The sequence below is a fragment of the Sparus aurata genome, chromosome 2, assembly GCF_900880675.1.
Source record: "Sparus aurata chromosome 2, fSpaAur1.1, whole genome shotgun sequence".
NCBI lineage: Eukaryota > Metazoa > Chordata > Actinopteri > Spariformes > Sparidae > Sparus > Sparus aurata.
This window is the reverse complement of record NC_044188.1, coordinates 23,293,072-23,318,801: the sequence shown is the minus strand read 5'-3', so window position 1 is coordinate 23,318,801 and position 25,730 is coordinate 23,293,072. Positions and strand designations below refer to the sequence as shown.

Genomic DNA, 25,730 nt, shown 5'->3' with positions numbered 1-25,730 from the left:
ACACAGGGAGTGACTCCGGTCTTCCTCGTCTGTTTCGACATTTTTCGACCCACTGCATTGTTTCCACATCGACTCTCCGAACAAACCCAACTGTAATCACCGTGTTTGGTTATCGATCAGCCTGATCGCGCTTGGCTCGGCGGGCGCCGCGCGTGATTGGCTCTCCGCGGGAGTCTCTTTGAAGTCGAAGATCAGATACACGCGCCTCAGATCCATGAAGCCCCCCCCACCTCGCTCCCTCCCTCCGCCTTTGATGTGGGCGCTCAGTTTGTCCTCGATGTGCCGCCGCCGCTCTGTGCGGAGCAGAGAGGCAGCAGCGCTGACATGGTGAGCAGACCGGTGCTGGAAACACACCGCTACACCTCTCACCGGTCTGCTGTCGACTTTTAACAACCAACACATTGACCAACAGGCTCCTCTTTAGCAGGTAAGACGAGCTGTTGTTGTTTTGTTTTTTGTAGCTTTTCAGACATTTACTGTTAGTGCACTGACGATATCGAGCAAACCTTTGCTTAAACTCAGAGCACAGGGCATTAAAACAAAACTCCAGCACGCAAATATATATTTTAATGGATGATAGTATTATTATTTAAACGGCTTTATACAGCAAACCGACGATAATTTCACTTCACGGTTGTTGACTCTCCGTCTCTTTTCACGTCCTGCTCGGATATTTTGTGATTTTCAGTCAGAGGATGTTGGTTATATGAAGACAACACTGATGGTTTTTGAGACATTTTAAATGTTTTAATAGTCCTGCGAGAGCTTTAAAGCCTTCCCCATGTGAAGCTATGGAGGCTGTCTGACTGTCGCAGCTGCTGATGGGACTTTAATCACACAGCATCAGTCAACTTATTTCAAAAGTGTGTCCTGCTTCATTACAGATTATATGAACATTATCAGTCACCACTTTTTATGAATCATTAACTATTGTAGCTCTAAGGTTGAAAATCCCACCTTGTGCCACACTGTATGTATTGTATATAACTAACTAGTGTGCTTGTTATGATTTATAATTTGAGCTGTTTTTCTAATTACAATGGATCTGCTGATGTGTTGGTGGTAAAAAAAAAAAATCTGAATCAATTTATTTTTACTTTGCCCCAGAGGATTTGGCCCAACTGAAATATGTCTTCTCTATAATCAGTTTTTCTGTTGTTTGTGTCCTTTTCTAGGTTCAGGTAACAATCGGCTCATCAAAATGGTCTGGATGCTTCAACACATGGTCTCTCTTCTACTCGCCGTGCACGTTATATATTCAACTCTGGTAAGCTTTTCATCAAATATTTCATTTTTGAGTGCAACCAAGGGAGATATTGTAGTGTTTCTTATTAGTTACACAATTTTCCATCAACTCCAAATCTATCATCGTTATTCTGTGTATAGCTTGTCTGTTACAAGAATAGATAGAAGATACACTATGTGAATGAGTATATTATCTGCTCCATTTATTTTAATTTTACCCCATTTTTATTTGAGTGTCAAAGTTCATGATTGACCAAGGAAATCGTAGTTCAACAAAAAATCTTAACTAGCTCTTTACTGAAACTTTCAAACCACATTTCACACCGTCTTCGGGGGGGGGGGGGGGGGATTTCTGCAAATGTGAACTGCAGAGAATACAGACTCTTTGTTTGTACAAACTTGAAGTGCAGATCATGACAGTGTTAAACAGGCAACAGCTCAGACAATGGGATCTGTAAAACACTTACTGGCAACACTGACAATGCAGAGTATCATTTTACCTTTCTACACCGCGCTGTCCTGATTGTATTTGCTATCTTCGCTCTAGTCTAGGTTTTGGCGAGCCCTGTATTGTTGCTTTTGACTTAAATTCTGCTGCTGCAGCTATGCGTTTCTCCCTCAGGGCTCATTAAAGTTCCATCTTATCTCATCCCAACAGTATCAGACTTGTTTTCAAGAAAGAATCCAAGGCGGGGGTTGATCCCATCAAACTATTATAAGAGATTATGATGCATAGCTCTGGATTCATTCTACTTTCTCTGTTATGGATGAAAGTGGTGTTGAAATGCAGGAATCTCTGACTTTCACCAAATCACTGTCCCTCTCAGATTCCTGCAAGTGCCGAGGAGGAGACCAGAGAATGCAGGGAACAGGAGTACAAGGACCGGTTTGGGAACTGTAAACCGTGCAAGCAGTGTGATGCAGGACAAGAGCTGTCAAAGGTTGGAGCACAGTTGTTTTGGATTTCTTCAGTTTTTTTTAATCACCCAACCCAAATATGTTTTTGTTTTGATTGAGGAGATTTGTCTGAAGTTCTGTGTTCACTCAGAAACATTTTCCACAGAGGAAAAAGTATTGTCACTTGTTTATTCAGGAAAAGGAAGGTGTAATAACACAAGGGATCCATAGCAGGCCAGTTGAATAAACTTGCTTAAAAATGTTGGATGGGATTATTCCTGTGGTGAAAAATAAATCTGCACAAAAAAAATGGGTTGGCACCATGAAAAGAATGGACATCACTGTGCATCTTATCCAGGGAAACCAACATTATTTATTACTTCCTCTCTTTCATGCAGAGAACAGCCAAGCCGCTATTAGCTTTTGTACAACACCGACCCTTCTTTAATCAGTCACACCCATACTTTTGACCTTCTGCAGCTGAATGGCTTCCATTGTTTTTCCACATTGCACCCTGTCCAACTTATTGTCTTCAGTGTTTGAAGCAAGCCATGCCTAAGCTTGCTGCTCTCTCGACTGGGAGTAAAGTTTTTTCCACCACCATAGCCACAGGTTTTTTGTGTGCTTTGTACAAACAGGCCTCTTTAGTGTCAGCGGAGGCTTTTCCTCTCTGGCAGCAGCTATGCACCTACCTTTGCAAGTGCAGGCAGTGATGTTGAGGTGACATATTAAACATCAAACATATTTAGAAAGGCTTTCAGCATTTTGATTCGTTTGAAAACGTATACACCTAAAAAAAAGCCTCTATCGTTTCATATGCAAATATTATCACATAAATTAATAAGTTAATTCTACCTGTGAAGTTTTCTTTTTTGATATTTAAAAGTGTTAAAATGAGACAGTAAATGCTGCAGACAGATATCTGGCTTTATAGAATTCTAAACATAACGTCAATTATATTGAAGTTTAAGATATACGTCCACAACATCTTTAATCCATGTACTTTGCATTTAAATGTAACACTATCAACAGATTTCTTGTTTTTATTTTAAGCTTAAAGGCACAGTCTGTAAAAAAAACAAAAAAAGGAGCTTTCACAAACCATCACTAAAATTTAAAGCCAATACTTCCAATACTTAATCTGCAGTATAGAGACTAACAAACATTATATCACTCCATTTGTATTGACGATGGTTGACGAAATATTAGACACACCTCTTTGTATAATGCAGTACAGTTCAAGAGGCATCAGAATGACCATGAAGTTGAATGAAACAGTTTAAACATGAGCTGAATTATAACCTTCATGAATGTGGAGTCTATTGCAGGACAGTTGTAGTAGACTAGCTGGATGTTCCTAATAAACTGGCATCTGAATAATGTTATTTATGTCGTCAAAAGAAAACAAGATATGACGCTAAGCTAAGGAGATTTTTGCCTTTTATAACTTACTTAACTCACAGCCTAAAGTAATCAATAGTCTGCAATAAAAAGGCTGGTAAACTGAGTTTAGGTGGGTTTACACTCCACTACATCTTTGAGTGCTGGTGAAAAAAACTCAGCATCACCCTTGACATCTGTTGCACACATGCATTTAAGCCCAGTTGCCTTTAATCTCAGTGCACACAGACATGCACTCTGTGGTTGGTTATACGCTTCAGTAGTCCTCGTGTTCCTCTGCCAGCTCAACAGGCATGAATGCTGCTAGCCACCCTGGGGTCCTGGTTAATAATTGGCTGCCTCATTCTTTCTCTGAAGGTAGCGGGATGTCGGCTCACAGAGGAGACCTAGGCCTGCACTCAGAGAAAGTTTCCCAGACCCACAACTTCTGATCTGAGCTCAGCGTAGCCAAGACAATCTGTGCATACTCTGAAAGGCAGGACTGACTATCGGGAGGGAAGCAGACTTTTGGAGTCACTCTGTGCAGCTGCCATAGAGATCCCAGAGGAATGTGCCCCAGTTTGCTCTGGAAGTTTGCCTCTGGAAGCCACTCTTAGGCGGGCTGACAAACATCAATTAGCCCCTTCACACTAACTGTAGCTAAAAGAACCACCCACACAGAGGGAACATCCATTAAAACCACTTATTCTTTTTCAGACATATATCATTCTAGGTTTCATTCATAGGAAGTTGCTTAGTCTCTGGTGTTGTGTCAAGCTTGAAGGGGAAGGGGTGAATTGCTTTCCAGTGCATGCTGGAAAACTGCCAGTGGCAAAAAAATAGCAGGAACACAGCTTTGATGTGTCAACATCTTGTAGTATGTAGCAAGAGTGTAACATTTCCTTCAGCCACACTCCCAGGGCAAAGGACTTTTAGATGGTACTGGCTAAAGAGAGAGGCAGAGGTGAAAGTAAGTGCAGACAGACGTTAGCTGCATTTTCTCTTAAGAAGCAGTTAGAAAGCTTCAAAAAGAGTAATTTAGAAAGGAAAACAAAGTTCTGCCCCAGAGAGCCCACTGATTTAATTAACATACATTGTTTTCAGCATTGTTTCATTCCCAGATCATCTGACTGGCTGCCCCCCGTGTGATTCCCTCCTAATCTCAGAAATATCTCTGCGTCTGAACATGCTTCAGGTCCCAGCCAGCTCTCCCCTCCACGCTGCTGTTATGCTTGGCAGTCTCACCAAAACTAGATCAGGAGATAGGACAGGGAAATGGGATGTTAAGCATCTCCTTATTTTTGGACTGCTTTGATGTGAAGTCACCTTAAAGTACAATGTGGAAATAGAGAGAGAGACAGAGCTTGTTGCTCAAATGCTTCATCTTATCTGATGTATTTGAATAGTACACACATAATCTTAGTTGTAAAGGCAGAGCAGCATAAAAATATAGTCCCCTTAACTGCTGGCAGATGTTTTATGAAAAAGGGTTAATTCACCTTCTTTTGTTTGTGTGTGTTTTATGTTGTTTTTGCCATTTTTGCCACACCCTGAAAATGTGTTCTTTTTAGGGAGGTTTAACGGACTGAAGAGGCCTTCTTTTGTTAATATTGGTGGCTGTTTTATACATTGTGTATTCAGTTTTTCATTAGATAATAACTTTAACATCGCAGATTACCAGGGAGTGTAGTCTTTCTTTCAACTGCTAAATTAGTTTCAGTGAGTGCCGGGTGTCAGCTCTGTTGAGCTTTGTTAGCAGGGATAAAAGAAGAAAGAGATCACTCTTTGATGTTCTGCGCCGCCTGGATCAGAGGGCCAGAAGTTGGCTGCATTCTCCTTTTGTTTCAGTGCTCTGACCTGCTCTTGTCTACATGGCATCAGCCCCCATCTTGCCATGTGGTGCCCCACAGGCAGAGCCTTTGCCAGTGCTGGGCTAAGCAGGGGCGACTCATCCCTTGGCCCCTTCCCTCATGTGGAAGTGGGTCACAGAACCTCCGTGAGGTGCCCTCCAGTGCCTGAGCCCACAGTACTTTCTTCAGGACCAGTTTTAGCATTCAGTGCGGTGGTAGTTTTCCAGGCTCCTTTAGCCTCGTCCAAGCTTCATTTCCCTCAGATAGGCAGGATCATGGCTCGCAACAGTGGGCGGCAGAGTCTTCTTGATTCTGCCTTTCCCCTCTTTATCACTCATCAGCCACCCCCTCTCTGGTTCTCACTCTTTCTCTCTCTGTCTCTTCCCTTCCCTCCCTCTACCCCTCTACCCCCCCCCACCTCCACTGTTCCCTGCCCTGTCCTGCTGAAGAGCAAGGCCTTATATGGAGAGTTCATAACAACAGCTGCAATAGTCCAGCCCTCACTGGTCCACCTCAGGCCAGGCCTGGCCCAAGGGTTCAATGTCAGACTCACATGTGTTTGCCTGTAAGGTCTGAAATCCTCATCCTCCAGCGCGACTCTGCGGTGCCATCACACGATCACATCCTTGTCCCTAACCCCCTGTTTTATTTCTCGCCAGCCTGCTACCACCAAACCCAACCCCCATATCATACCCTTGTGCCCACATTCCAGCAGGACTGCATGCCCGGGCAGTGAAATGGGACACGGGCGAGGAGAGAAGAGAAGAGAGGAGCCCTGTTTGAAGCTGGCCTTCACTTTAATGATATATGAGCACCCCCACACCCTTCCTGTCTATCCTCCTGACTTTGGATAGCGGCGTGGCAACACTGGACAACAGGAGGGCAGCTGCTATGGAGCTGATAATGAATGATCAATGTATGATGTCATCGCTGCAGCGTCTTCTCACTCAGTGTGGTGTACTGTAATATCAGCTGTCATGTAAATGTCAGTTTGTCATTGAGGTCACCAGTCTTTCAACATAATTTTTAGGGATGTGACAGAGACAAAACACGTCTGCCAACATTGGCAGATAGAAATGAACAACTACAGTAATCATTTGAATTAATACATTTGTGGTTAATTCAGTAGTTGAGCTTCCTTTAACCAGAAATGTTGGATTTGGTTTCTAAACTATGCCAGACTTATGCATTTCTACACTGCCAGTTGCTGTATTGAATAGGCAAATACTGTTAAATATGATACGAGTTAGAGTTACGTCTTCAGTCGATATTTTTAGTTTAAAAAACTGTGTAAAGGTGTGTTAAATTTCATGTTCGTCGTTGAAATATCTTACATATTTCAGATTTAGCTTGATTCAGGTGGACAAATCCTCAAACTGTGGCTCAGCATTAGATCAGTCGCACAGAAGTAGGAAGCTGTGCTTTTTAGGTGCACTCTCAATTGTTGAACACAAAAAGAGTATTCATCTTATTTTCTCCATATACCTCTCCGTAATCCTTGCCCCCTTCCTGAAGAGTTTCCTTTGCTTGCTGGCCTCTCAATCAACGGGACACTTACTTGCGTCTGCTTGGAGAGGGAGTCACACAAAAAACGCAGCAATAAACTTGCAATAATACAACAGTGGGTGTCCCCCAGGGCCTTTATTATTCAAATGCCTGGCCTTTCTGGGTCTTGCAGCGGAAGGCCACTCATTCATACTGAGAGAGTCAGGGAGATTATTGCCAGTGTAAGATGGACTCTCAAAAGAGGCTGGCCATTGTTCTCCTCTGATCCCGCGAGCCAAGATCATTCTTTAATTCTAGACCCCCGGTAGTCCACATTCAAGCCCTCTTTTCGCCAGCTGCACATCTCCCCAAACCACCGACCCCATCTTTTACCCGGTGTATTTCTCCCGTTAATCCCCCCAGGAATGTGGCTTTGGTTATGGAGAGGATGCCCGGTGCGTGCCCTGCCGGAGCAGTCGCTTCAAAGAGGACCGGAGCCTGCAGAAGTGCAAGCCCTGTCTGGACTGTGGACTCATCAACCGCTTCCAGAAGGGCAACTGTTCGACCACAAGCAACGCAGTGTGTGGTGACTGTCTGCCGGGGTGAGAGGACAGAAACATCTCCACCAGAAAATGTTTTATTTTTCCCAATATTAGTCTGACAAAGACAAGAAACATGTGACATTATGACCTGAGTATGTGCATGCTTGTGTTCAAGAACATTATAACATGTCATTTTGTGTCTTCAATAGATTTTACAGGAAGACCAAATTAAGTGGTTTCCAGGACATGGAGTGTATACCCTGTGGGGACCCTCCACCTCCTTATGAGCCTCACTGTAAGCACCTTTTCCTTTCTTTCACCTCTTCTAACAGTTGGCCTCACATCAGGGGCACATTTTGTTAACTGTTCCCATGAATACAGTCTATTCATCCCAGCCCACAATAGGTGATGTTTTAAGATGAAACAACAGGGATACAATAGTCTAAAAGCAAACACCACCAGCTCCAGCACACTATTGAACTCCTAGCCAAACTCTCCTAGAACCAAAACTGGTGCTGCAGTGCCACAACAAAGCCTGCACACACACAACATGCCAGCACAAGGTCCTTGGAGTAACCAGAACCACAGCCTTTAAAGGGTGGAGCGAGCCACAGTTCATTCACTAAGTCTCACTGAGCCAGGCAGCTATGCTATATGTGCAAGTAAATGCTTGGATTTACAAGCTGAGCAGTTGGAAAGCTGAAATGGATACAGCTAACATAATGCTGGATTTGCCAACACTGGATTATATTAGCTCAGAACATGTCACTCATTTTCAGCAGTCAGTTTGGATTAAATGAGCAGACTTCCTTGAACAAAACCTCCATTGATATTTCTAGATTAAACGTGTCTCCATAAAAAAAGTGCTGCTCTCCATGGTTTTGTTTCAGCAGTTTGCTGGTTCCAGCAGCACAATTTATTACCTTTTGTACAGATCTATTAGGCAAAAAGGAGAGAGGAGGTGTGTTACATTCTATTTGCAAAGTAGAGCTCACATTCCAGTAGGCCGCAGATCCAATTAACTTCTGCCTTCCGGCCATTATAAGTAGTTAAGTACAACCTTATGATTTCACGTATTCCTCATAAAACCAACAGGCAAGTGAACTTATACCTTTGGTAATTGAGTGTGACTTCCTAATGGCAGAAGAGGCTGCAGCTGTTTCAGAGGAGGCTTTTGGCAGCAGGAGTATCAGAGCAGCCCCAGCCAGGTTTAGCACCCCTGTGCTAAATAAATGGAGACAGCTCTGGGATAACGGACAACTAAAAAACAACATGTTTGCTCTTTGCTTGCAAGCCCTAAATGTGAAGAATCATGATTTCATCAGACTATCCTCTCTTTGTTTTTGTTTTAATTTAGTATCTTTTTTAGCCCAGATTTTTTTGTTGCAAGCTGTTTGTGTAATGATCGCTGGCCTTGGGACAACTGGCCTCCCTCTGTCTGCTCATTTGTCCATCTACACGGCTTCCCGTTTTGATACTGGAGGAGGCCTGCTAAACAAAATGGCCATTGTGTCTGAGAACATAGCTGGTAGTTTGCTTCCACAGGGACTCTCAGCGGAGCATTTCCAAATGTTTGAAAGTCTTGCTCCCTCCCACCAGTGTTATCTTGAGGAGGGTGGTGAAAACTTAAAGGGCAGATCATTCTAATAGGCCATACTGGCCCCGGGGCGACGGTGCAGCTGTGCAGGAGAGGCAAGTCGCCGTCTGGGGGGGACTGTAAATCTTAAACCACCCCTCCTTTTTTCTCCTCCCTTTCCCCCGGTGGCTCTTTGGGGCCGAGTAAAAACGAGATTGTGTTTTATGGATTCCTTCAGCCTCTTTAATGTGTTTCATCTGCTGGACTTTTTCACTGTCACGGTAGATCTCAGAGAGCTGAGTGGACCCGGTTCACACACACAGGCATTCAGACTAACACACACACACGCCTGCCCTTTTCGCTTAGCCCTGTATTGCCATTTTTACTATTTCCAAACAGATTTACCAAAAGTCTGATGGGAATTTTCTGTCTTTGTTCGGAGTAAAGAGAAATGAGAGTGTGGCTTTTAAATGCTGTCATAAAACTAGTCTTTGATATTTTAGGCAGGATATCCTTCTACTGTGTCAAATGAAACATTTTCAAGGAATGGGGCAAATAGTCGACATGTTGGAAACATGATCCAACAAATCTCTATCCTTCCTAATAACCTCAACGCTCTTTCTTGTACCATGAAGAAAACATCTTCTGGATTCACACACAGCTCGCTGACTTCAAAGGTTACTTGCATTCAGGCAAGGTACAGGAAACATTACTGACTAGAGTTCCTGACAGCAGTTCAAACGAAAGCCTTTCAATAATCAAAACCCACTCAGACGTCATAAGCTGGAATTTTCAGTTTATCCTTACTGCTGTTTTAATCAAGTTATCATGCAATTATCATACCACAACCTCAAAGTATAATGATGTTTGGTACTGCCACATTACAAGAAGTGATGACTATAAAGAGTTTTACAACAAACACAACACCCGTTATAAACCCAACGTTATAAATCATTCCAGCAGACATATCCAATTTCCCTTTAAAAAATGTAAAATGGTGACAACATGGTTGTCTGTTGTTACTAATTATACGACTTGAGATATAGGTTACAGGCACAAAGAGTTCAAAAAGAGTTCATGTAAAGGAAATTCTGTGTTGTAATATACTGACACTTTTCTCGAGCAGACACTCTCGAGTTAGTGGAAGGGAGGGAATTAAAGATAAGATGCACAGCCTCTTAAAAGAGTTTGTGCAGACAAAAGTCAAAGATCCTTCAGAGGTGTAAAGAAGTGCTTCTTTTATTTGAAGCATGTGGCTTTCCATAGAGTCAACAGGCGGGGAGTCTATGAAAGGCTGCGGTTTATTGGTCTGGTTTGTGTGGAGATAATATCAGCAGGTGAGGTCTCTTCAATGGACCAGTGTTTATCTGTGTTTGCTGCAGCTGCTGGGCCTCCGATAACAAGCTGCCTTTGTGTTGAGGGGCAGATGATGCTCACCTTGGATCAGTTGAATTTGACCTTGACAATGAAGACTAAGCGTAAACACAACGGTTAGACATTACATCTATGGATTACCAGTATAATACACAACAGTTTCTCTGTGTATTAGATAATCATGGTGATCCTTTAAATGTTTTATATTAAAATGTAAAACATGATGGTATGCCTTTCTGAGGAACAATATGCCATTTATAGTAATACATATATATTTAAATATACAGTTAATTGTCATTTTTAATTGTGAATGAATGCCTCTGTCTCTCTACTGTGATTTAATGTTAATTTAATTAAAAACGTACTATATTACTTATTTTTGTCGTGTTGCTGGCAGCAACAGTTTTTAGGATGTGGCACAGGAATGTGGCAATATATTTTAATAACAAGTAATATGTGTTTGGCATTGTGCACGTATCAGTGCTTGTGTCAGAACGCTCCCTTATTGTGCCCTCTGGGTCAAACAAAGTTTTGAAGCGCTGCTTTGAGATAGTTTTTTTCTTTTTTTTCCTTTCCCTTAGAAGGAATGTTAAAATACCCTTATCCCCTATCAGACTGAATAAAAAAACTGCCCAAAGCTAAAGTAATGTTTACATTGCATAACAAAGAGCTCTTGGACGTGAAAAGGTTGAGACCAGCTCCCTTTATGATTAATGTACTGAAAAGCAAACAGCAGGGCTAACTGAAAAAGATTTTCTCAAACAAAAAAGTCATTCATTATATTTACCATATTCATCAACAATCTCTCACAATTTATTTTCTTCCCACTTGCTGATAACTGCTCTATGTTTCACAGTGTCATAGCAGCATACCCTCACTGTTTGCTGTGCAATAACCCACGCCCTCTCTATCACACATACACTGGTCAGGAAAATTATATTTGATTACTGATAATGATCGGAGACAATTATAGTAAGCTACATGTATCTAGCCTCAGAGATAAACGTCAGTCAATTTGAGAATTCAGGCGCTCTTCTGTTTGTTCTCCGGCTCCCTGTTAAAGCTGCAAACCTCTGAGCTGAGGTTGTGTCGATGGGGGTCATGCAGATCACCCTGGTCTTCACTTATCACACAGGATGTCTGGAAAGTTTCTCTGTATACAAATGCTGTGTGATGAACAGCTGCAGACGATCAGCAATGTGCTGTTGCAGACACTCGTGGTTTAAGATGTTCATAACCCAAAAACTCAGAGTAAACTCAGAGAGCCAAAAGATTTGTTGATATTATGGTTCTGTGTCAACTCTGTAGTCAGAAAGTAGACTTGCAGCTTATCTGTACCATGTCAGAGGAGTGTAACTGTTTTCATTTGAAATACAAGTCACATATCAAAGACAGGTAATTAGACACACCAGTGATTTCTCTTGAACACTGAGTGCTGTCTCCTCCACTGGAATGTGAGTGGTATTTTCCCCCTCAGAGTGTTTCACTGGGTTATTGTGATCTTATTACTATTGTGCAAGGGTGCAGATCTCATTACAACTCATGGAAAACATGAAGTTTTCTCAAGAGTATTTTCTCGGGGGAACAGCAAAAATATCACTAGTGTATATCAAGTTATCTGCTGTCGTAGACATGGCCACTAATAGTAGCTTTATCAACAGTTTGTGGCCAGTTGCGCTATACTGTTCAAATAAACACACGCCCAGGCTATTGGTTTATCAATTTGATATTAGCTAGCTAACAAGCAAGCTTGTTTAACTCGTAAAACTTCCAATAATAGCCTGGGTTACCTCTAAAAATGGATCCGACTGGGGTTAAGTTACTTCAGTTGAGGAGATAACACAGTCTGGTTACTCTTTTAAAGCCTGTTTGTCTGTTTCTTACTGTTTTTCTATGTATTGTACGGTGTTCCTCGAGTGCCCAGAGAGGCGCCTTTAAATAAAATGCATTATTATTAAAGCGAGAGTGAGTGTACAGTCCGTGTGATGATGTACTGAGTGATGAAATATATCCATTTTGAGTTTGCCACCTCTACTGTGTTTACAGATATTAACAATGAGACAAACCCCTAAGCTAATCAACACTTTTACATGAACAATACATCAAATGCCTTTCTGTAATGTAAAAGTAAACAGAAACGTATGTTTCCCAGTCAACATAGAAGAGAGTTAAGAAGCAGAGTCAGATATTTCCCTCAGGAGTTGGTTGAGCCCCAAACCAGAGCTAAAAGAGGGTAGCCTTTTGCTATGTAGTGCTATTTGCATTGGGTCAGGGTTATCTGTGGCATCTACCACTTTTAAAACACAGAGACGGGATGACAAAAGTGATCTAAGAGAGCAAAAGGAAGCTTCCACCCATCCCAGACTGGTGAGGAAGCCCATGTAATATCATCACTACTTGCTTGGATGTGTTTGGGTGTGCTTTTACTTGACCCAAGAAATGGCCCATCTAGCTCAGTTGTGACTCGGCATTAAAGTGGCAAAACTAATTCCAGTGCGTCCAAGAGCCCAAAAAAACGCAGTATCAGAAAACATCAATCACTGATAGTTGTTTGGTCATAAAAAACACTTGGAGAGTGACTGAAAGATCCACTTGTTTTTTGTTACTCTTTCATTTACATTTGGATCCTGTATTGAGCCTTTATCCCTGATGTGTGATTGAAGGGATAATTACATGTAGCTGAAGCCAGTTTTTTCGTGCCAGTAGATCTGTCTGACGTTGTGATATCTCGGGTTAAGCCCTATTAAGCCCCGATGTTCTGTATTTGTGGGAACTTGTATAATGAGCGGCATTCTTCATGCTAAAAGTGTTTATATGAGAGTTGTTGAAGGGTCCTGCAGGCGGGGCAAACAGTGACATCACACTCCCTCTTGTGCTGGAGTGGAACTGTTCAAAAGCAGCTTGATCATGAAGTCAGTGCATGTGCCCGCAACTCAGCACCATAAACACGGTGTGACACACAGAAGTTTAAAACACTCACTATGTCTGTCCAATCTGTTTTTCTTTTGTCTCTGTGTCACCTACACACTCATATATGACCTGTTTCAAAGTCTGTCCAGCATGTCTGCCTCTTGATTTCAGGACTGTGTGACTCGCATGTGAGGGAGCCTGGGGGCAGGGGGTGGGCGGTGAGGGGTGTGTGTGTTTGTGTGAAATGTCTGTAAATCATCGTCTGTGGGGAACGAGACAGAGGCAGTAAAGAGAGAATCCACCACAGGCGTTTTCTCTTTGAACTCCTCTTCTTATTTCATTAGACTTTAGCGAAGAGATGACCAGCTTGAGGGGAAAAGGGATAATTTGTATCAAGTTACCCGATTCTGATTTGCTGATGAGTGTTGGATATTATGAAGTACACGCACCTCATCATGTGTTACCCCCGTCTTTTTCAGAACTGCTTTTCACAAGAGATAAGTTGTAGAGCTGTAGCAATTATTCGATTGTCAACTATTAAATTAATCTATTAATCTATTTTGATTGCAGATTAATCATTTTAAGCAATTTTCTAAGAAGAATAAAAGTCTAAACTCAACTCATTCTAGCTTCTTAAATGTGCCTTTTTTCTGGTTTCTTTACTCCTCTATGACGGTAAACTGAATATCATTGGGTTGTGAACAAAACAAGACATTTGAGGACGTCATCTTGGGCTTTGGGTCACATTGCCTATCATTTTCCACCATTTTATGACATTTTAAAGACCAAACAACTAATCAATGGAATTCAACCTGTCGTTCAGCTGTACTTCACGTTCATCTCCTTACCTCTGCCATCTTCACAGGCAGCGGGCGTGTCAACCTGGTGCCTCTGCCCGTGGTGGTGACCAGTCCGCGGGACATGGCCCTGGCCGCAGTCATCTGTAGCGCTCTGGCCACCGTGCTCCTGGCCCTGTTGGTCCTGTGCGTCATCTACTGCAAGAGACAGCTGCTTGAGAAGAAGCCCAGCGGTGAGTCACAACATCTGCACGCGCTTGTTCACATACATGTCGAGAAAGGGGAGCAAGGGCTGGAGCTTCAGAGCCGTCTTTAAAACACTCAACTAATGAGTGGCGCGTTAGTGCGATCACTGTAGGGGCCTTGAGTTAGGTATACATTTTAATAATGGAAAAACTTTTCAGTAGAGCCTGACCAATGCATCGGTGGACAAATTGCATCAGCTAATATTGGCTGGTCACAGATATATTAGTATCAGTGTATATAATGTCCCATATGCGGCAATATTAAAACATTTTTATTTTAGAGATTATAATGCAGAAATAGATGTTTGAGAAGTTTACTGTTCCAGTGCACTGTTGTTATTGTAGACAATTAAGTCTATTTATAAAACTCTAAAATAACCTGCCTCATACATATCTTTGTTCCAAGTGTTACCATATTTGAGGGATTATTGCAAAAAATGTGCGTACATCGACCAATATATATCAGTTTAGAGTCTTTTACTTCTGAATTTGCATCGGCGCCAAAAGTCAAGCGTTAGTCGGCCTCTCCTTTAATGCACCACTGCAACTGCTATCTATGGAGGCAGTGTCTGTTGCACAGATGGGGAGTTACTTGTGGTCCTATGAAACAAGCATTGAACTTTGAAGCCCCGCTCCCCAGGTCCTGCTATTTCAATGCACAGCCAATCAGTCTCCGGTACAATTTGTTCTCGTGTCAAGATTTCCAAAATGGAGGGAAAAGCCCATATTTTACCATGTTTTCCAAAACATATTCATTCATCATAAACACCAAACAGAGTTTCAAATGGTGGTTGTTCAAAATGTGGTAACTCACTTGTTTGCAATCAACGATAATTGTTTTTTAGTTTCCTACTGCACAGCAGAGGCTACAATACTGCGTTTATACATCAATGTTTTGCAAGAGTTCAATATACATATGTTAAAATATGAGTGGCACTTGCAGAGCCCTTAATAATGCCCTAAAGAAGGACTATATCCTTTGGGATGAGCATTATTTCATCACTCTTTTGTTAGCTGCACAAACTGAGTGCCAGTTCGTCTGTCAGTTGTGATCTCCAGTGTAAAGCCTTATTAAACCCTGATGTTGCATATTTGTGGGAACTTGTATAATGAGCAGCATTCCTGAGGGCCAAAAGTGTTTGAGTCTGTGAAACGTCCCGAGGCAAAGAACTAATGACATCACGTTTCCCTGGTAAGCTGAAACAAAGAGTGTGTAGTGGAAGTTACCAAGGCGTTACCAGTTGTGTGTTTTTCTCACTGTAACAGTGTCAAGTGAATGCTCAAGTTGATAAATATTTTGTCAGTAGTTTCACTCGGCACAAACATGAACCCCACCCTTTACCCAAGCTGCTACAAAACGCGAACACAGTTGCTTTTTTAAATTATACAAAGGAATTTTAATCGGCCTCATGGACCCGAGGGTTGAAAGACGTTTCCAAACACATAAGAGAGCTTGTAAGTTCAGTCAGATAGACACCACGACCAGACCGACAGACTGGTTTCTGTTACGATTGTTGATAGGAAATAAGAATTTTTCTATAAAAGTTAAAGAGTACCAACTTCTAATAAAGTACTCTTTTGTAAAGCGCTTCATAGATGGTTCATGAGTCTTAAATAATGCTTATTAAATCAGTTATAAGCAATTAATCAAACACAATCTTCTGGTTGCCATGATGTGAAAAACATTTTGGCAGTTTTTTATCCTTTGTGTGGTCATAATGAAATCCACCCAGTGATAATAAAGTGATAGTAATCAATTTATTACCATTTAAGACTTCTTAAAGGCGACCTTATTAAAGTGGTACCAGTAGAAGATCTCTGGGTTGTTGTGTGCGTATCAGTGGTTGACCATCTCCAATCTGTTTCCTCAGCGGCCTCTCTGAGGTCCCAGGACTGTCCCTACAGTGGAGCAGAGCTGTCCTGCCTGGACCCACGCTGGCTCCATGACTTTCCCCAGAGACCCTGCTGCCAGTGTCATCTGGGTCCTGGACACACCTGTGGTAGGTTCAGATTCAAGAGGTTCTATACTACAGCTGTCATTTGCCATCAAACCACTGATGACTGTAAGGAAAATGTTGTGTTTTAACTCCAGTAGTATACTGTGCGTTCAGAGTAGGGGCGATGGCAGACGGTTGACATTCCATTTGTGTAAAGTTGTATATGTGTACGTCTGATGTTCAGGTCCGGTCCACCTGATCCCGTCTCTGTGCTGTGATGAGAGCTGCAGTCTGGGCCGCAGCCAGGACGACAGTCCCTTCCAGTCTCAGATGAGCCTCAGTGACGGGTGAGGCACAGAAATGTGACTGAAATTTTAAAGCTGCAATCATGATTTTCATACCTTTCTAAAGAATAGTGGTTAGAGGGATATGACAAAGAACATAACAGCTAACTGCTGCTGGACAGCTGCAGTTGATAAACTCCATATTGCATGTGCATGTTACATTATCATCCCCTTCTGGTATCTGCGTTTTAAAGTTTTCAAAATCCCTGTTGCTAAAGGAAACAACAACAACCACAGAGCTAGCAACACACAAGCAGAAAAGTCACCATAACCGTAACCTGGTCGCTATTGTTACGAGTATAAACAAACTAGCAGCTGTTACCTTTTCTTTGCAGATATTTAGCAATTTTAATGCCAGCACTCGCATCCCCACAGGCAAAAAATTCCCCCGTACACTATTTTGCAGGGGCACCATCATTGCATTCTGGGCTTTTTTGCGCCTCCCATGATGATTGCGATTAGTTTAAAGAAATACAAACCAGCAAGAGTGAGTTTTTTCTCTTCTAGCAGAATGATAATAGGTGCAGCCAGACCTTTCACCAGCCCTGAGACAGTGCTGTTAGATTGTTGTGGCATAGCCAAACCAGGTGTTTGGTGAACTCAACTGTCTAGCAACACCATGACTGCAAACATTTTTTCAGCCCGGAGGGGAAGTGACTATAAAACCCTGCAATGTTTGCATCACACTCTGCTGACTGCACTGAACCTTAACAGCTGGTTAATAGCTGAAATCAACATCAATCACTCAACAAACACAATAAAATGACATCCATGGACACTAGTACATCCCGCTGCATTGTAAATACGTAACACCATACAATGGCTCAATAGACAGAGGATGATTACTGCTGCTCATCCTGTCCAGCTGCATAGAATATACTGTGTACAATATAACACATAAAGTAAGGAACATATTTGTGTTCATAATTGTGAACTTCACATAATGTTGCTCCCATCAGGTAGTGTTTGGTACACCCGCAATAAACCAGGGAACAGCTGGCAGCTAAACCCTTAACAGTTGTGCTGCTAATCAAAGTGCTGCAGACATAATTTACTGTGATTAATTAACTCATTTGAAGCGCTGAGAACAAACAGAGGCACATCACATAAAAGTGAAGTGCCAAAGGGTGTGGCTGTGAACACATTCATGGTGATAATAGCTGTCTTTATTCTGCTCCTCAGAAATGCAAACCAGGATGAGGAAGGCACCCTGACGCAGTCGGGAGGACGTTTGGAGTCTGTCTGCAGAGAGGCTGCTGGGATAAGCTCAGAGCCTGCAGAGTGTCTGGATCTTCTGCAGTGCGACGCTGAGCCTGCTGGGAGACTGGAGGTGGAGGAAGAAGAGCAGAGAGATGAGGAAGGGTGCAGATCAAGGGAGAGTTCACCTGAGAGGAGCAGGCAGACGTCCAGTGACGCAGTGACAGACGCACTTCTTCCCAAACAGCACTCATCAAGTCAAGAAGGTGAGGTGCCACATAAAACACCAGAACGGGCTCAGTTATTTTGCTGCCCCCATTCCCAATTTCCATTTCCAATCACATCCCTGGATATGAAGCAGTTTAAATGAATGCTTTAATAGGTGTGTTAAGACACTCCCTTGGCATTAAAAGTTTGCCTCAGTTGGAAAGGAAACTGCCTCAAAGGAAACTGCTTAACGATTCCCAGGTTATTTAGTGTGTTATGCAAATAGGGGAGAATGTCAAAACAAAAAAGAAAAAAAACATGGTCGGTCCCACTCCAGAAAACACAAATGAAATAATTATATAAACTTTCTGAGAGTTTTTCTCTGTGTTTTACCAACAGATTAAATTAGAGCACATTCAAACTGCTGCATGTCATTTTCCTGCAGCCACTGTGCACAACTCTTGTGCTCCTCTTGGGACTTTGCTGTGCGTGTGTGTGTCCACGAAGAGCAGCTGGTAAAAGAAACAAGAGATACTGAGAGCTCTTTGATGTAGACAAGACTATCCTGTTTTAAGTCGGCCCCTGGCTGGCTCTGGGTAGATACGTTACTAATCACTGCGTGTCTGTGTTCCTCTTCCTGCTCTCTTTCCAGGATGACATGGATTTCTTTGGCTCGTGTTCCAACCTTGAACCAACCCGAACTCAACAACAGCCACGGCCAGATCCCCTATCAGATTACTCACTAGTTCCCCCCCCCCTTCCAACACACACACGCACACACACACACACACACGCACACACACACACACACAGATGAGCAGCAGCCACTCTTAAGCATGCTCGCACCGCCTCTTTGAAATGCCTGCCGCTGACCTCAGAGCCCCTCGTCAAAGGGTCCAAACAGAATATGTACAAACATGCAAAGAAAAGCACTGCTGAGGAAAAGCAAAGCACGAGGGCAATGGCATACACACACACAGACACACAGACACACACACACAGACAGACACACAGACACACACACAATGTGAACTCGCTGGCCCAGAAGGTGAAATCGAATGAAGTTCAAACATCGAGGAATATTGACTTGATACGGCGGAGCAAAGTGAATCAAAGCGCTCTGCCTGGAGAATGTCTTGCATCTTGTTGCATGTAGGAGAACATTAACCGAACCACTCATCTAGCAGCTGGTGTTATGAAGCTTTTGTGTGTAAAAGGTTTGCAGTTGTAAAAAAAAATTTGAGGTGTGAAGAAAAGTGTCAAAAGTGATTGAGTTGCACATTGAAGACAATCTTGATAATATGGAACAAGTTAAGACGAGGAATGTTTAAAGCGATAAATGTGTTTGTAGATACTGTAAAATATGAAATAGGTCAATATTTTTGTAACATAGACATGACTGATGTTTGCTTTTCTTCTCCCAGTTATAGTGTTGATGGTTGTGAATGGTCACCTCCACATATTGTTTTTGTAAATAAACCACTTGACCAAGTTTACATGCTGACTGACATAAGTATCTATTAGATCAAGTGATTCATGGATGTGTTTCCATGGAGATGTGGAGACTTTTGAGACAGAATAACCCAATTGACCAAATCGATTATTCTTAAAACATCTTAAAAGAATGATCGATAATAATAATCAACAGCAGCCCGACAACTCAACAGTTGTCTATTTTGATTAAATTCTAAAACAATAGAAACACCTGTCAGTGTGTACTGTATATGTTCTTTCCCAGGCTCCAGTAGTGCTCCTCGTGACAAGTCAACGTATTTTAATGCAAGAATACTTAAATCTTAATTAACTGTTATCTTAATTCAACTGAAGTGCAGCCAGCGGTCTCCTCTGATGTAATTCCCCTCCGGCTCAACTGGACAAAGATCACAGAAGGGAAAGAAACATCTGGAATGACAAAATCACAACTTCATATCCTGATGATCCGTCGGGCTGCTGTGTTTTAGCCTCTGTGTGGTTCTGAGCCACCCAGCTCGATCTATTTCTCTCTGATGGCGTGTTCACACCTTCAGTAACTGTGCGAAGCTGCTCCTCGACCGCCTGCCTCGGGTCTCATATCTGAGCGAGGCAAGCAAGGACAGTGTTACAGGGAGCAGCTGCTCACATCTGTTCGCTCTGGAGCGTCTGTGTAAAATTTGAAAAACTCCTTTAGAAGCCAAACTACAAGAGGCTCCGCTTTAATTTCATGTTTGACCAGCTTTATATGTACTGAATTTGTATTTTCATACAACAACTAACGCGTTCCGGACCACAACGCTCCAATTTCTAAAATTTCTGAAAATGCTATTAGACAAAGCAGTGAATTTCCCTCTCTGTACCCAACACTCCACCTCCTCCTCCTTCTCCCCCCTCAAAGCTCCTGACAGACAAAACAGATGGAGCGGTATTAATTTAAAGCCTAAACAATGACCACATGACAGGAAGAGCAGATTAAGTAGTCTTCCTCACGCTGATTTGATCAGGAAAAAACAAAGTTCTGCCCGTAGCCGAGCTGAAAACGGAGACCCAACGGTGGGAATACAAGCTGTGGGATTAATTCATGAAAATAAAGGCAAATTAAGTGATTAAAAACTGCAAAAATATTTACTGGGTGAAATTCAAAGGGATATGTTGCATTACATCATAGATTCTTCTGTTAATTATGACAAAGATCAATGCTGAGAAAAAGGTGAAAAAACTTCTGTACAAACTAAAAAGTGTTTTTATGATGTTAAACAAACAGTACGTGTGAGTTACTGTGGAACCTGTTGAAATAGCATGAATGGTGAACACAAGAGCTTTCATGGTTTGGTAGCAAGTCTTTAATTAACATATTACCTGACAATATAGTTAGAATACGTCAAATAAGTCAATGTGACTTTAAGAGAGACCTGCAACGTATAAAATGTTCATATACAGGCAGAGTAAAGACGCCCTACTGCCATGTCCCACTCCTCTTGGCCATCAGTGCATCGTCAGTGCTCTCTTTGCCTTCTAAAGGTTTGAGTCCGTTTCCATGGCGCCACGAGGCACCTTTCAGCTTTCAGAGTCCATGATGAAGGTCTCAAAGTTCGGGTTGAGCTCCGACACCAGCGCGTCAACGAACTCCTCGATGGTGGGCTGCCTCTGCAGCATCCCTGTCACACAAACACACAGAGCAGCAGGTTTAAGGGTGTGTGTCCAATGCACATCTGGAGAAGGCTCCGGCAGTGAGGGGAACTGGGATGAACTGGTTTTCTGTTTTCCATCACTTTGTGTCAACTCACTGACCCGAGTAGTGCAGCTCTATTTGGAACGCCTGAGCTGAAGTCAGTGCAGTAACAGAGAGCTCTGAGGTACATTTTAAGAAACCCTTTGAGGTAAATGTAACTCAGATTAAGCTGAAACCTAATTAAGTTCATTAATAAAAGGCTGCTGCGGCTCTAATACCCGTTCCTCTGCAATGTCATCGTCACTACACTTCTGTATTCTAAAAAGGTGCAACATTAAACTTTTATCAATTCAAGTATCAATTTTGTTTTTATAGTCCTGTATTCTTGAACTGTGGCACTTTCAGATCAACAATGTGCTCTTTTTGTTCTCACCCCGTCATAAATCTTAACACAAACCTGTTTTTAAATAAAAATGTAAACATATAGCTTTATCTTAAACAGTATCTTAAACATCTTAAACACATGTGAATGCTCACAAACTGCTTGTCCTTGTATCAATAGCTGTGTCTCTGTTTAAAGGCCACAAGAAGTAACATAGTACACCTTTAAAGTGAAAGTTTAAGGACCACAAAACTTGCAGAACATTTTGTCTTGATGACCTGCACCCTCGCAAAGTCTCTCTGTTCTGAAGCTAGGTCTAAACAGGCACAGACACTCCGAGAAATGAGCCCTGTGGATACACTTAACAGGCCTCAGATCCAACAGACTGCAGGTAGTAAAAGACAGCAATGAAGTTCTCAACATCTTCTACTGCTGCCTTTAACAAAGGGTGCACTGTACATTTTATAGTGCTTTACAGGGGTGATACAGAGCTCACACTCGCTCTCGTTACACCGGACTGTGACCAGTGCCGTAGAGCAAATATGACTGTGCAACCGGCGAGCGAGTCCTGGGAATGTCTGTCTGTGTTTTGAGAGCCTGTCTGCCAGCTCATGCGTGGAGGACTCCCGTGCTCGCTTTACAATTCAGCTGCACGCCCGCTTTGAAGTCAGTTCATTTCCCCTTGTGTAGCTGCCAATGTAAATAGGCGCTCTCCCACCTCCCCCTCTTTCCTGAATGGGTCACCTCCAACGCACACACACACACTCACAAACACATGCATGTCTGCACAGGCACGCATGAATGGAGGCGCAAAGAGTTTCACACAGCGATCCTGAACGCATGGACACACAGCAAGATATGGACAGTCAAACACACACACACACACACATACATGCACACACAGGGAAGTCTATGTTGCTGCCATCCTGAAACTGGCCCAGCAGGTAGACATCGAGCGCTGGTTTGGCCTGGCCTGCAGTGAATCGCCTTGCATGAGAGCAGTGAAGGGATTATCATCTCCTCTTACCCAGCGGTCGCACCCTGCCCCTCGGCTACAAGATGATACCGACATACAGGGGGTCTCCGACGCACCACGACCGCAAGGCCCCTGGATCCCCAGGAACAGGGGAACCCACATGAAAGCAATGATTTCCAACCATAAATGATACACCTAATTAAAGAGCTGAAGGATGTAGCTGCTGTTACTACCGTTTGACGCTTATGGCGGTTGATGGCCGCTTCAAAGTGGAGACCAAAATGCTCAGAAAGCATTAATAGAGAGGATACTGAGGCCAGCTTATCAAGTTGCACTTAAATCCATCTTCAGGGAGCTGGCCTCGTAAGAGCTGTAATAGAAAAGTGCCTAAGTATTGAAATCTGAGTTTCATTCCAGGATAACGTCACAGTGTGAGGTGAAAGAGGTCATGTTCAACTCAATATACCTGCCCATGACCTGTCAGTCCGTTCATTTTTTCTTCATTCACAGCCATGTAAAACATTTTTATAACTGAATTGTATTAACTAGAGTGCGACAGGGATGAGGTGACATTACGTCCCACATGGCCCCACGGGTACCCTTCAAGTCATGATTTAATGTTATTTAGCCAGCTTGTTCTCATCCGTGAGCGGTAATTAGGGGTTTCATCCGCAACATGAAATGATAAAACCAAAACAACTAGATGAAAGACGCTAAAGGTCTACAAAGAGCTGAGGAGAACTGCTGAGTCAGATTATAATTCTCTGAGGGTTCTTCATTATGACTGATTGAGTCACTTGACAGTTAGCTAGCATAAATATATTTGTCGCCACAGCTTTAATCTGAAAAAAATCAAATAAAAGGCTTCATGAGCAGAACTCTTGCTCAGGAATGATAAACGTATGATCAGTCATGATCATGCAAAGGGGAGCGTCAAGACTCGAAGGGTCGTCACCTCCACAGTCAGTACACCAGTGCAAGAAACAAGCGTGCAGGTACACACATGTTCTGACACATTGTTTACTTGGTTTCTTGTTACATTGTGTGGGCAGACAGAGCTGTGGGCTCAGCTACCAGTCTGAAGTCTCCACACGCTGTCTGCAGCGTCACCAGCACTTTCTCTAATAGATGTAATTTCCTGAATGTGTATCCACAGGGGGATCTGATGTCTGCAGGCTCGCCTGCTGCAGGTTAGTGTGTTAAACGAGCAAAGTTAACATGACTAGAGTGATGAGCGAGGCAGAGAGAGGAGGGAGAGGAGGAGGAGGAGGGGATAGAAAGACCGAGATGGAGGTAGAAAGGAAGGTGTGATCATGAAAGGAGTTCGTCAGGCAAACAATGGCACCCTCACCGGCTTCTCATCACCAACAGCTCGGGGTGTCAGCACCTGGGTCTCACACGGAGACCCACAGTAGATGAAGTGAGGTGCAACAATGAGCGGTGAGGAGTGAGTTTTTTCTCAACCCACATCCCTGAGAGAGTTCGAGAAGAATGCACAGATAACCTCAAAGTCATAACAAGACTGTGGAGGAGTATCTGATCTGAGGAGCTTCTTTTATAGGTGCACACAAGGAGGCGGAGCCCAGTCAGACAAAAAAGAAATTATATATATGTTCAGTTTAGAGGTTACTTCTTCCACCCGGACACAATGGAGGTGAATGGAACTTTATTGGTGGAGCTCACGACCTTGAAAAATGACATCTTATTATTCAACAGCAATGTGTTTCTCCCCACACGCTGACCTCAGTGACCCGCTCTGGTGAAAAGTAGTTCCGGACACTTTACAATAACAGCACCTCGGCAGCACAGGTCCTGTACGAGTCTCTCTGCATGCTCGACGGCATTACAGCGGGCAGAGGTATATACACTGACTTCTGGCAACATGCCGAGGAAAACCAGAGCCAAATTAAACATAGGCTGTGCTTTGTGTCCATTGTCAGGAAAGCCTTAAGACAGAGGCTTTGCCATGTGAGTCATCTCGGATTTAAGAGTTTCCATTTCCATTCATAATGGCACTGACACAGCCATTGAGAAACAAGGCTTCTACCTATTACAGTCATCTCAGGGCCCGGAGTGTGAGCCAACACGGCCAACAGAGTTTGGACAAAACAGCAGGTGTTAAAAGACACATAATGGACAAAGTATTTTAAAATAACAGATGATCTTTCGTAACGACGAACCGCTGATTAAGAATGCAACTTTTAAGCCAAATCCTGCTTTGCAGTTGCACACAATCTGACCACTGAACAGCCTCACTGGGGCTATTGGCAGCCGAGGACCTTTGCTCAAGGGTACTTCAAGAGTACTTGTTGGAGAAGGAAAGTACTCTACTCATTCTCTGTTCCTGCCTAGTTTTTCCAAGCTGGTGTGGGAAAGTTCAAATCACAGACCCTCTTCTTTAGCTCAGCTTCCACTTCTACTCTGGAACTGTTACTTTCATCAATACAGATCATAGCAATTCTGGCAATTTTGAAATGGAAACTCATTTTATATAAACAGTGGTCTATGAATAGGTCTAAACCTGCATTCTTTCTCATGTCCAGCAGGGGGGGGACTCCACTGGTTTCAAAAAGAAGTCTAATTGTATGTAAGTTTATGAGAAAATGACCCTACTTCTCACTTGATTTCTTACTTCAGTAAACAGTTTCCTGTTGAATTTCTGGTCTCAATCACTAGTCTGCGTCTTCTGCCAGACAGCACGATGTTCATTTTGTAAATCATGTTCCCCGTTCCAGAAAGATGATGAATCAGGGTATTTTTAAGGGTGTGTCTACTTTGTAACTGACAAGTTGCTTTCACTAAATCCTCGTAAACATTACAATCTGTTGTGTCCACCCTATGATCCTTAAGGTAAGCTGCAACTTTACATCTAAAAATATTTTTTACATTAACATCACAACATTTTTCTCCAACTACAAAAAAAAAATCTTTCAAGTAAACAGAGCTGTGTCTTTCACAGGAGAACATACACAGCCTCCACAGAATCATTTATTTAGTTAAAGGGTGGTGGGCGATGGGTATCAGTCGAATAAAGACCTACGTGGCCGGCTAACAGCTCTGAGCCTTGCTAATGACAGCTCTTGGGACAAGAATTCAGTAGAAATGTTTCAAAATTGCTGCCCAGCCTGCAGCTAAAGTACTTCTGGCAGAGTTTATCAAACATCCGAGTAACTGCCTAGAAAGAGCTTTTCTGTCACAGATAAAGAAATGAAGAACAGACTGTCTGATGGCCGACATTCTT

At 42.7% G+C, this 25,730-nt stretch overlaps 3 protein-coding genes across 3 annotated transcripts in view; 2 read left to right on the top strand and 1 right to left on the bottom strand.

Annotated features, from left to right (window-relative positions):
- The first annotated feature begins 4 nt into the window (after positions 1-4).
- On the top strand, positions 5-19,482 carry tnfrsf19 (tumor necrosis factor receptor superfamily, member 19). Its single transcript, XM_030405006.1, has 10 exons — positions 5-427; positions 1,176-1,267; positions 2,073-2,186; positions 7,281-7,459; positions 7,609-7,694; positions 14,125-14,289; positions 16,173-16,301; positions 16,483-16,585; positions 17,765-18,045; positions 18,639-19,482. The coding sequence occupies exons 2-10, from the start codon at positions 1,202-1,204 to the stop codon at positions 18,641-18,643; spliced, it is 1,128 nt and encodes a 375-aa protein (XP_030260866.1). The 5' UTR covers positions 5-427; positions 1,176-1,201; the 3' UTR covers positions 18,644-19,482.
- On the top strand, positions 5,316-7,274 carry LOC115573916 (uncharacterized). Its single transcript, XM_030405022.1, has 2 exons — positions 5,316-5,937; positions 6,032-7,274. Exons 1-2 carry the CDS (start codon positions 5,417-5,419, stop codon positions 6,153-6,155), a joined length of 645 nt encoding a protein of 214 aa, XP_030260882.1. The 5' UTR covers positions 5,316-5,416; the 3' UTR covers positions 6,156-7,274.
- Positions 19,483-20,779: 1,297 nt separating the features above from the next.
- Positions 20,780-25,730, bottom strand: part of LOC115574009 (mitochondrial intermediate peptidase) — a 29,363-nt gene continuing 24,412 nt past the window's right edge. The window contains exon 19 of the mRNA XM_030405197.1: positions 20,780-21,117. Within this exon, the coding sequence (XP_030261057.1) occupies positions 21,017-21,117 (101 nt within the window). The 3' untranslated portion in view covers positions 20,780-21,016. The remainder of the gene's footprint in view (positions 21,118-25,730) is intronic.